At 36.3% G+C, this 12936-nt stretch overlaps 1 protein-coding gene across 9 annotated transcripts in view; it reads right to left on the bottom strand.

Moving 5' to 3' along the window:
• The window catches only part of LOC5564565 (tyrosine-protein kinase Fer), a 212270-nt gene that overhangs the window by 47722 nt on the left and 151612 nt on the right, over positions 1 to 12936 (bottom strand). For all 9 annotated transcript variants that reach the window (XM_021837843.1, XM_021837842.1, XM_021837839.1 and 6 more), the window contains one exon: positions 7903 to 7996. In XM_021837843.1, the coding sequence (XP_021693535.1) occupies positions 7903 to 7996 (94 nt within the window). The remainder of the gene's footprint in view (positions 1 to 7902; positions 7997 to 12936) is intronic.

The following is a 12936-nucleotide window of genomic DNA, read 5'->3' on the forward strand; positions in this document are numbered from 1 at the left end:
CGCAAAAATGGTGTTCAACTCAAATCCGGCCGGTACAAGACGAAGGGGAGCGCAACGAGCTAGGTGGTTTGACCAAGTGGAGCAGGATCTTGGAAGTGTGGGGCGATCGAGGAATTGGAGGTTAGCAGCCATGGACCGAGTTAGTTGGCGTAACATTGTGACGCAGGTCATGTCTTGAAGGACGTAGAGCCAGCAAAAGTAAAAGTAAGTAACTCGAACTTCCATTTAGCCTGATAGCCATTATGGCTAACGGCCTTCGGACTATTGAACTCCCAAAATAGTTCAGCAGCATACGAAATTTCTGGTGAAATCAGTGGCGTAGCTAGAGTTTTGGGGGCCCGGTGCGGAGGTAGATTTGGGGGCCCCTCGAAAAGAGGTTTGCAAGATATGTCTTTTATTAGCGAGTTCACACGTACCTTCAGTATTTGTAAAATAAAATCGTGATTGACCCCTCTACCGGCAGCCTAATTTTTTACCGCTAAAAATATTCAAATCGCGATACCTTTTTGTTTCTCGATATTTTTGCACCATTTTCCACAAGATCTCAAAAAACTCTTCTAATTTAAGAATCCGTATCGATAATAATCATTGGTGATCTGGTTTTGAAGATATTCCATGTTCCTTGGAGGACCTTGGACTCCATATAAAATATCGTTGGTGGCCATTTTGCTTTAGGTCAATTTATCAAAAAAATAAAATGTGTACTATACAAAGCTAGGTCATAAGGATCTACTCTGAAAAAATCATTCAAATCGGTTCAATATTCTTGGAGAAATCTGGAAATTACGATATGAGGTTTTTTGAGTTTTTAAGATCATTATTTATCCAGCGTGGTACCAGAAGCAGAAATGCTCATTACTCAATGACAGCTACACCAAATTGCTTCATTTGTTTCACAACATACTCGCATTAATGTATCATTCCGTGGAATGAATATCCAAATACTATAAAAATTCTGTATCCTGAGATATTCACGTGGGTTATGGCTACTCGTCGGTCCCCAAGGAATTTTAATCTTAATTTAAAAGATTTTTTTGAGATCTTGTAAAAAAAATGGTGCAAAAATTTTGAGAACCACAGAGTTATTATGATTTGAATATTTTTAGCGGTAAAAACATGAAGCTGCCGGTAGAGGGGTTAAAGGTTCAAAAATCGGCCAAGAAATCGTTTTCGTTTCAACTTTTTGTGGAACCTAAAAAAAATATGTATACACACTTCCAACAGCTGATAAGTTGGATTTTTTTTTACCGAGATCTCGACAAACGTATACCGAATGTCGATAGCGATTGCCGAAATCTCGATAAAAAACTTGGATTGCGGAAATCTCGGTAAACTAATAACCGATATTCGGCATTGAAAAGTACCGAATTCACAGCTGTTGGATTCTCGGCTATTTGTTTTGCTGAGGTCGACGAAATAATATAAGTGTATTTAAAGCTTCTATCTATTTTTATTTAAAAAAATCTTAAAAGATACTCTTGGATACATTACTGTTGTACGGAATTTAGTAGTATGCTTACGGTTATTTATATTTGATGTCTTTGAAAACTCGTGAAAAACATTTGGAACAGTTTATCGGTAAATATCTGGTGCAATCATTGGACAAATTCGTTGTTGTGTTTATTTGTGCAGATCTAGGAGGCAATCAAGATCATATCCTTGATTTTTGATGTTTTTATTTATGAGGAACTCCCAGCAAAATTCATAGAGGTACCCTAAGAAAAAAAATTAGAATATACCTTGAAGAAAAAAAACATGAACAGATTCTTCTGAAGCAACATTTTGGAACTACTAGAACTCTATCGAAATTCTCTAAATTCTTGGATAAAAAAAACTCCTTGTTAAAGAAGTCTTGGGAGACATTTTACAGGAATATTTGAAAGAATTCTTGATAAAAAAAAGCTGGCAGGAGTTCCTGGGGAAATTTCTGCTTTTATCGCCTGAAGAACTCATACAGAGTATCCGCATATTATCCGTACTAAATTTGAAGACATGCCTCAATGCAACCGAAATAGATACATTGAGCATTCCTACATGGTTTAATATTATATTCTCAAGCAACAAATTTGACCCATTTCTGATGTCAAATATTTGTAAAATCCTACCCAATCGTGTTGGGCTGTTTTAACGAAAGCCGTTTTTCGGGCTTTATGATGGAAGAGAAAAGCCCTTCAATCTCAATGGATTTGAACTGAATAATTTTCTGTTTCCAGTCTATCCTACAGCCAAGATAATGTAGAAAATTTCAATCATAAAAAGAATAGTTGAACTCATCTTATAGAAATTATATCTAATATGGCAAGCACCCCTCAAAAAAATGTCTCCAATAAATTTCAATTTGATTATCTCAGTAAAATGCAATAATTTTGAAATTACCCATCATTGTATTTTTCGCTATTTCATAGATGTATCACCCTCTGAAACCCAAATTTTTATTTTCGATCTAAATATCATTTTGAGTTATCTAAAATCGTTTTGGGCAATGATTAATTTTTTTTTTCGAAAAATCTTTGAATTTTGGTTTTTGATTTTTATAATTTTCATTTTTGAACATCTTTATCCTTTTTCATTTTTCTTGAAGTCTCTTCTAGTTACTTATTTTTGGCAATTATAAAATTCTAATTTTTATGGTTATTTTAAAAATAATAAATTTTAGATATATTTTTTTATTTTCCGTGGAATTGACGGAAAATCAGGTTGGAAATTATTTTAATACCACCAAGCTCTTCTTCTGTTATAGGTTAATAGTATAAAAATATAAAAGAAAATATTTTTTATATTTCACGTTAAATAAACCCCAGGCATTCGTAGATTATATAAGAATACAATTTTTCAAACAACTTTCAAATATACAAAAAAGTTTCAAAAGTCATAAAAAACTTTCCTCATATGCGTGTTATGAATCAAGGTTTAAGCCAAAAATAAAATCATTTTGATTTCCGAGCTACGAAAAAATACACAAAATTCCAAAGTGTACCCCGTCTAAAGGCGGGGTTGGGTATTAGAGGGTTAAATACATACATCGACATAGATTTTTATTGTTTTAAATGAGAGATAATCTTTCACATATTTTGTTTTGTAATTTACGGACACCCTATAGTAATGAAGAAGGGCTCCCAGGGAACAATGAAGGACAAATCCAAAAAGATTTCAAATCATCTGAGGAATTCTCGCAAACTTCTATTATGAATACAAAAAAAAAGTCCTCAGTTAAATCTTTATGAGTATATTTAAAAAGGTATAATTCGTGGAAGATTCCTTGGAGTCATTGCATTGGTAAAGAAGTACTCGGGAAAATCTCGGGCTTGACCAAGGGTACGCCAAGAAAACCTTTCAGTTGTTTTTTTTAGGGGGAAATGCTTAGAAGTCCTCCAATGAAATTCTTGGTTGAAACGTTGATAAATTCCTTGAACGATTCCTATATGCAATCTTCCAGGATCCTTGAAAAAAATCAGAGTAATCATTTTCGGAATCTCTGAAGCAATTTTTAAAACCCATTAATTAATTGACGCCCATATCGGAAAGCCAAAACGATTATTACTAGCTATTTTATAGTGGTTTAACGCCCGAAGCAATTCTTTCAGATATTAATTGAAAATTTAGTTGCATTGCTCAGCATGTTCTTTACATAATAGCACTGGAAAAAGATCCCTGAATTTGTTGCTAATGTTTATTCTGAGAAACCCAGTTATAATTTCTGTAAAAAATCCTGAAAGAATTTCTAAAAAAAAATTCTTGGATGAAATATTACGAGATCTTGAGGGTTCTCAAAATAAGTTTTACAAAAAAATTGGTAAAATTCATTAAATAATGTCATATAAATAACCAGGAGATTTTTTAAAAGAAATATCCTGAATAATTATTTAAAGCCACCCGAGAATAAATACAGATTATTTTTGGTAAGTATTTTTGGATGATAAAAAAAAATAAGGAATTGCCTCAAGCTCAAAGCTCACCAATGCTCCAGATTTTTGGAGGCCAACAAACTAAGGTACATTTAATTAAAAACCAAAACTCATGAAGTGAATATTTATAAATACAAAGTCGTAATTAGACTCGACATTCAAAAAAGGTATCTGAGCCTACTTAAGTATCCACATAAGGATTAGCTAAACGCGGCCCTTTTCGAAGGCTCAGTTCTTTCATGCGCCCAATCGCTTTAACAACAACAAATATTTGTGGAGGCCCTAGAATGGGGAACCCGTAGCGACGATCCCTCTGGGCACCTCTGCTGGTTCTAAATCTAGCCATTAAGTATTTAAAATAAGGGATAATGAAGGGGCCCCTGTACAAAGCTGATCCAAATCTCCTTCAAAACCTATGCTTATTATACTAATTTTTAGTTTGAGAACATACAAATTGTCAAGCTAGGTCGAACTTTTAATGCTATAAGAAATCCGCACTGCAATTTTGGGGCCCCTATGATCTCGGGGCCCGGTGCGGACCGCACCCACCGCACCCCCCTAGCAACGCTACTTGGTGAAATATGTAAACGTTATGAAACACATCTACCAGGCACCTCACCATGAAACCTGCAAAGGATTTTAAGTGTATTGCACTGAAGTTTGGGCCAGTAATCTGGCAGAAATTCAAAAAAAAAAAATCCATCAGGGTAATTTTTCTAGTTCGATTCTCTTCAAACTCATGTCCTCAATCCTCAGAAAATCTTGTGTTGCAGCGAACAAGGATCTCTCACAACGGATTCAAGGCAATCGAAAGATTTCTCCAGAATTTATCTAGAGTCTGGAGTTTGTCTGGATTTCAACAGAAAGATCATGTTATTTACTTCTTCTTCTTTCTGGCGTTACATCCCCACTGGGACAGAGCCTGCTTCTCAACTTAGTGTTCTTATGAGCACTTCCACAGTTATTAACTGAGAGCTTACTATGCCAATGACCATTTTTGCATGTGTACATCGTGTGGCAGGTACGAAGATACTTTATGCCCTGGGAAGTCGAGAAAATTTCCAAACCGAAAAGATCCTCGACCGGTGTGATTCGAACCCACGACCCTCAGCTTGGTCATGCTGAAAAGCTGCGCGTTTTCCGCTACGGCTATCGGGGCCCTCATGTAGTTTACGTCGAAAGTGAATATTCTGCTTCCAAATTAATCAATTGAACCATCCTGTAACTCCTTCAAATAATTTTTCGCAAACATTTTCATGAAACACACTGAGAATTCATCCTATTGCGCACTAGAGATCCTTGGAACAAATTAAAAGAAATCACATGAGGATTTTTTTTAAAGAAATATTTAATTAAAATTGAAAAAAATTATGCATGGTCCACGATAAACTGCTGAAAAAAAAAAGCCCGAATGAATTCTTAGAAGTCTCTGCGAAGGAATTCGTGAAGAAATTACTGGAAAAATTTCTTTAAAAAATCTATAAGGTTGGAAAGGTTTCTGGATGAAGAAATTTTCGTATGAATAGAAATCCTAGAACAAATTCTTGAAGAAATCTTTGATATGTACTTCAAACATTTTTATTAAACGCTACACTGCGCTGAAGTTTTAATCAATATTTCATCACAGGCGTACAGAAAATTAGTCAAATTAAAAAGGTATTGCACTTTAATTGTGATAAAATTATCCGTCATGTATGATTTTGAAGCATTTTATATTTATATCTTTGTATTTTATATTCGACTCTTAAATTCATAAAAATTGTATGCATTTGTCGTATTTATTGACTGTATGGTATCAATAAAACTATCCGAGATATTGCTATGAATTTAGAAAACCGACAGCTATTAAAATGATCAACTGATCAGGTATCATAGAAAATATGATATTTTTCAGGCTAGTGAAATAAGTTGATCAGTTTGATCGTGAGTTCAGTTTTATCCTATTTCCTTTTTTCAAGTTTCTTAAGTTGTTGAAAAAGTTTTTAAAAATTTTGGGTTATGGTAAAAATAATGGGTAAATGGTCTAATGCAAATCCAAAAATTAAATCTACTTAATTTTGAAATAAAGAAATCACTGCAATATAATATTATTTTTTTTCTTGAATTAAGTACAACTTAGTTTTCTTCAGATCTGATGCTTCGATGTCGCTAAGTCATATCTCCAGGTTTGATTTTAAATATGGTTATTCATGCCATTGACAATCAATGGTTTTATCAATGAAACCTGATTTTTGTTTCAAAATGTTCCTGAATTTGGTTTTAAAATTAATGGTTCTATAAATACTGATTGAATTGAGGAAAATCACAAAAATCTATTTTATATTTTAGCAATTTATGTCAGTTGACGGAATGCATAAAGCAAACATTTTGTTTTTTTTTTTTACAATTATCAAGCTTTGTCTATCATAACTTTAAAACGAACACGCACAGAGGTTCCTACATACACAAAAAGGTGTAATAGTTTATAGAAAAAATAAAAGATACTTTCAATTAATTAACTCATTACGCGTGGTAAAGATGGACAAATTATGGGTGAAATTATGAAAAAATTCCACGTGCTCGGCTGGGATTTGAACCCAGGCCTCTTGTATGCTAGACGAGTGCTTTACCAACTAAGCTACCAAGCCACTTGGTGACCCAATAACTGAGATGGTTACAAGTTTAGAATTCAAATCCCCACAGATCACGCAGACCCTTTTCATAACCCATATCCATCCATCTCATGTTACTACACACGCGGGCAGAGCGAGTGCGATTTGTTTAGTGTTGAAACAAAAAATTCTAGAATTATAAAAATGTCCGTTTCTTTATATTATTAATTATGATTAACTGATGTTTTTGTTTTTCTTTTGTTGATCAATCGGAAGAATACTGGTTTTTAAGTTTTGGCAAATTATCGATTCTTACTTGAGCCTTAAAACATGAATGACTCTTGCACATATTTTTTAAGCGTTCTCATACTTGGATTTCTTCTACCGCCACCCGCCGTGTAATTCAAATGGGAAGTCACTTCACTCGAGTCGAGAATTGATACACGAGTAGCGTGAGGTGAGACCGACAGTTCTCACCTCACGCTACTCGTAGAATAAGGCCAACTAGCACTTTCGCCCCCCGAATTCAGATTTACAGATGTTCGCCCAGTCAACATTTTGGTTGGTATAACTTTTGTTATACATAATTCTATATGAATCAATTCAATCGTATAGAATGGACGAAAAGGCTATATACCTACCAAAGTGGAGGCCATAAGCGTACTTGGCAAGACTTTTTCAGTCTTTCTGCGATCAGATATACGATGCCACAAAATTTGGACGAAAATAAAAAAAAAAAGTTTCCAGCTAGCCTCGAACGCGGGACTTTTGGATTAGTAATCGGCACCTTACCACTGTACCACTAAGGGTTACTTAATGAACAGTAATTATTTGTCAATATTAATTCATGTTTCATGTTCAGCGACACTTGCTATGTTGTTCGTCAGCCGATACCAAGTTTGGGTGTCAATTTTTGCTTAATTATTGCGATTTCATATGATGCTTTCTATTGATATATGATCTGTCAATTTATACAACTTAACGCAATTCCATGTTGCAATATTTACAACATGTTTTGTTGTCAACATAGATTGTCGTATATGAATCGTATTGGGGATTTACATACAACTCGTGTTGACATTGATAACGCTTAATCTGGCATGTTGTGCGATTCTGATTTCGGACGTACGAATATGTGATTTTGGATGCACATTCTTATACGATACGTGGTTCACTGGGCGCCCCCTTGGACCTGAAAATTACCCCCAGGAGAGCGAATTCACTGTCCTAGAGGAATTCATATATAAATCTTAGGAAAAATACAAAAAAAAAGTTCTGTTTTTAGCATTATTTGTAGAGGCATTTTTGGAGAGATCCATTGTTACATTTTTGGTTTGCTTAAACATTATAATCAATTTTGGAACCATAATATGTTGCCTGTTTCGAGTTTTACTTGCAATACTTACATTTGATGATCTCTTCGAATCGCCCTCGCAGCATCTTGTAGTACTCCAGGTGCTTCTGATACTCGCTCTTCTTCCGGGCGACGTCTTCTGTCATCTGCAAAAAAAAACAAACAAAAGAACAAAAAACTTAATTAGTATATCGCAATAGCCAACCGCCATCATCACTATGGGCATGGGTTCAATTTCTAATCACACAAAAGCATATGAACCATCAATCATTAGGCCAATTTCCACATCGCCCCCATTCTCAAACTTGCGATTCGCAACTCGACAATGATCCACCACGACGAAACAGGTGCTGCTACACCCAAGATGTGCTGCTGTGCCCCCTTTGGCGCGCACTAATTTATGCAATACGCGGTCTTTAAATGCCACATTCTGCGCATATCAGGTATCGCATTCAATTTCGCATATAACACTAATTTCGAACAACGAAGCCTTTGTTACCAGCAGCATCGCGTCCCGACCCGACCCGATGAGATGCGACGACTTTCATTAGTTTCATTAGGTTATGTCAGACGACGACCGTCGACGACGACGACAATAGACGATGCTAATCCAATTATGTTGTAGTTAGCCGGTCGCACATGTCAGGCCGCTGTATTGACGCTGGTAAGTCTTTCTCAACAATAGAAGCTGCAGCAAGTTGTTGAAGGTACATTCTTCTTTTTTTGCGGAGGGTAATGTGGCAAGACCTGGTCGCTGATGGGTTCCATCTATTGGTTGCCTCGTAGATTGTTCAACGGGAACAATTAACCTGTCTTCAGGTAGCATCGCGAAACGAGTACGGCCAGATGGAAAATACCTACAATTTAGACGTGAACAATTGATAAGCTTGCAGCCAGAGCGACTCTGCTGGCTATGGAAAGTGTTCGGTGCAATCGAGCGTTGCAGGGCGCAGAAATTTAGTTTGTTCGTAGAAAAGCGGATTATGGAAACGGTTGCAAGAAGCGATTGCGACATCAATTTGGTGCGAAACGCGCAATACGATATAAATGAAACTACGCCCGGTAGGTATGCAATTTTCATAACTTCTTAAAAGCAGGATAGGTAGCGACTGAATGTCTTGAAAGTAGGAACGAACATGAAATCGAAGCAGCCTCTAGCCTAGGCTCTTTGGATCAGAGAGTGCCGCCTATCGTGGTCAGTTGTTCCGAATTTGAAGGATTTAGGCAGGAGATCTTAGGCTCCATTAGGGAAATCAAGGTTTCCTTCCAAATCGCAAAAAGGAGACTGTTGTGTTTTTGATTTTGAATCTGATCATATCCCCGTTACATTCCAAATATCCCATGAAGCGATTATCAATCCTATCAGCTCCAAATTCAATTTACTTCGAGCCAAGTGGAATACATATGAAACATATATCGATAGTAATATTGATGTTAACATTTATTTGCAAACAAAACTTGATAGAGCGACAGCTTTCGCAAATTTTATGCACCATGTATAATACCGACGCTATGGGTTGAGGGTGGTGAGCCGATCAACGAACGTGAAAGTGTTTTCCCTGCACATCATCCAAATATGCATCTCATATCGTGCTGTGTTGGACGATGTTTGCCCATAATGTTGATTAAATGCGAAAACATGCAAAGTTATTATCGCTCGATGGTCGTCGTTGTCGTGGGTTGCAGCAACCGTAGCGCAAGAAGAAGAATGTTCAACATAGTTTACTCGAGATGGGCGTTGTGTGAAGCTTCGCTACATGTCGACAGTTCGACACCAAAACAGGTCAATTAATGTGAACTTTGGCGGAGAATAATAACGTGAAAAGATGTGCATGTTAAGTATGTGTAGATGATGCCCATGGAACGAGGAGATCAGTTTAGTTAGCACACAATCATTTTCTCTCGTTATTAGTTTGACGTGGGCCTAGTTAGTTGTTGGCTCATGGGCTAACGATATGTCATGGCAGACATTGGTGATGAGCTACTGATGGAGGTTTAGGCATGTGATAATAGAGCAGTGGAATTATTAGATTTGTTTATGATTACATCTCTTGAACTGTAACAAAAAAGATGGCATGTCATGTTTTATGCGACCTAAAGATATATTAAGGTCTTTGTAAATCTTGATTAAATTTTCGGCTCCGTAGAGTTTAAGTGCAATTGAGCCTTCTAATTCGATTTCGATTCGATTTCGATTAGATTTCGATTCGATTTCGATTCGATTTCGATTCGATTTCGATTCGATTTCGATTCGATTTCGATTCGATTTCGATTCGATTTCGATTCGATTTCGATTCGATTCCGATTCGATTTCGATTCAATTTCGATTCGATTTCGATTCGATTTCGATTCGATTTCGATTCGATTTCGATTCGATTTCAATTCGATTTCGATTCGATTTCGATTCGATTTCGATTCGATTTCGATTCGATTTCGATTCGATTTCGATTCGATTTCGATTCGATTTCGATTCGATTTCGATTCGATTTCGATTCGATTTCGATTCGATTTCGATTCGATTTCGATTCGATTTCGATTCGATTTCGATTCGATCGATTTCGATTCGATTTCGATTCGATTTCGATTCGATTTCGATTCGATTTCGATTCGATTTCGATTCGATTTCGATTCGATTTCGATTCGATTTCGATTCGATTTCGATTCGATTTCGATTCGATTTCGATTCGATTTCGATTCGATTTCGATTCGATTTCGATTCGATTTCGATTCGATTTCGATTCGATTTCGATTCGATTTCGATTCGATTTCGATTCGATTTCGATTCGATTTTGAAGTTCAATTTTTTACGTTAAGTGAAGTCACAAACTCGCTGGTCATACACAGCACGAGCGTGGTTGCACTGGTAGTGGCCATTTATTTGTTCATTTTAAATAATCGCTATTTTAGAAATCAGTCATTATTTTGACTCCAGATGACTCGCATACAGGTTTTTGTTGATCCTCACTCAATTTGCGAGCTTAGATCGCATTGACACCTCGATTTTTTAAATACTCATTCTAAAATCAGCCAATTTGCGGCATTCGATGATCTCACAAGGAAATTGTTAACGATCGTAGATGCATTATGAGCAATATGCAACTCTCTCAGCATTCATCTGAAATACAAAACCCAGGCATTTTCTGTACATGACTTAAGTATTTCCAAGAATTGCCCACGGCGTTTGTTTCTTGGAAAGACGCCCGAAATCGGCCAACAGGTTTGCGCGATTCCATTCCAAATGCATCCAATTTCAGTCAAAAAAGCAGTCAAGTCAGATGGCGGCGAGGAGAGAATATTGTACGCCTCAACCCGTGCGTAAAGTGTGCCTCTGCTCTTTGTTTGCCGGCGTGCGATGGAATAATTTGCGTTTGCCGAAAAATTATTCAATTATCATTCATTATCGACTGAGTGTTTCACAGCCGAACCCGTGAATGGTGAGTTTTCGGCGAATGATTGTATTGATTGGTGGTAAATGAGAAAAATGCACTATAAATTGGCTTATTTAAAGGCTTTCTTCATCGATTTTTTTAACACTATTTCTGAGGAGGAAATTTGGGTTTGTTTGTTATTTTGGTTCTCGTTTTTTCTTCCATTGATGATAAATTAAATGCAAAACAGTAATTACTTTCCACGGAACCACGGACTTATTTTGAGGAAAAAATGTCGATATTCATATTCTGCTCTGATGCAAATTACGCAAACATATTGCACCGATAGTTCTTCCTTCTGTTTAAATTAGCCCCGTTCTGCAGTGGAATGGATCGGATTGCATGGAAAATACGAGCAACTGATGGCAACTGTGTAAAAATCCGAGCTGAAATGCGGGAATAGGCAAAAGCACAATAATTAAACTTTAAACTAATTTACATTGCAGAGCGCGAGGCCAACAGATGGAAAACTACATCACGGGATTATTTGTATCTCCCGATGGATAATCACGGGCCAATGCATTTATTTTTTTCCGACCGTCACAGATTGTAGCGAGTTCGACACGTAAATGGTCTTCGCTAAGCGTGAATGGATCCATAGCTTTAATTATAGAATTTGAGCTTGGATCGATTGAATCACTGTTTTATTCGCAGAGAATGGCCGTGGCCGGCAATATAAACTTCTATGCTTTTTATAACTCGCACCAAATATGAATATTTAAAGTTAGTGTAATTCTTTCAAATTACAGTTTGGACTTGAGGCCATATTTGCTCGAGCACCAAAATGCTCTCTAATAAGGCACTTCCCCCTTCACACTCCGTTCCCCTGAAAGCATTCCATAATGTGTTTTTCTCAATTTATCAGTTTTTGAATGCAAACGTAGTTATTGCTGTGATTTGTGTTGAAGAATACCACTCACTACCGAATCTTTTCTTCTTCACGCACCGTATTGTCGTTCGTTGACTTTTCTGTGCCTGTTCTAAAACTCACTTCTAATTGTATTTCTACTCACCGTAGCAATTCAAAAATGTGATGTGATACTTGAAATACTTTTATTTTTCTCGCTCCGTGCTCCTGAGAGCAATGAATCACTTATTTTTATAAAATTGTGCTCGAAAAACAACACCAGAACGCAAATTCACTGAGCCAACATTGTTTATGAATGGAGCGCGCAACTCTCACTGAATGGAAGTGGTGTCAGTTTTTACGTTTGGAATTTATTTTGTTTGGATATTCATACGTTTGCTTCAACCTCGTATTCTACAATTTCAAAGCACTAAAAAGGTGCACAATGTCACAAGTGTTGCAAAACATTTTTGTGCGTTAGAAAAACAATAGAGGTCGCAATTTAAAAGCAAAAAATGAATATGAGATATTAAACACTACAATTGACCGTACAAATCAAATGCACAATGACGGCAAGTTTTTTCATCTATAAGAAGCAAGAGAAGAGAGGAGAAAATTGTCAAAAAATGTAAACAAAACACGTATGGTGCTAGAAATGCTCATAATTCTGTTCATAAAACATACTTCCACTACAAAATGAAATTTTGAGCTTTTATGAACATGTTGATAAATTCATATCGACAATAACACCTTTGTATGGAACGTGTACAAGTAATACTGCCTACTTAAGGACTGTTCATTTTATAAAGTG

The sequence above is a fragment of the Aedes aegypti genome, chromosome 1, assembly GCF_002204515.2.
Source record: "Aedes aegypti strain LVP_AGWG chromosome 1, AaegL5.0 Primary Assembly, whole genome shotgun sequence".
NCBI classification, from domain to species: Eukaryota; Metazoa; Arthropoda; class Insecta; order Diptera; family Culicidae; genus Aedes; species Aedes aegypti.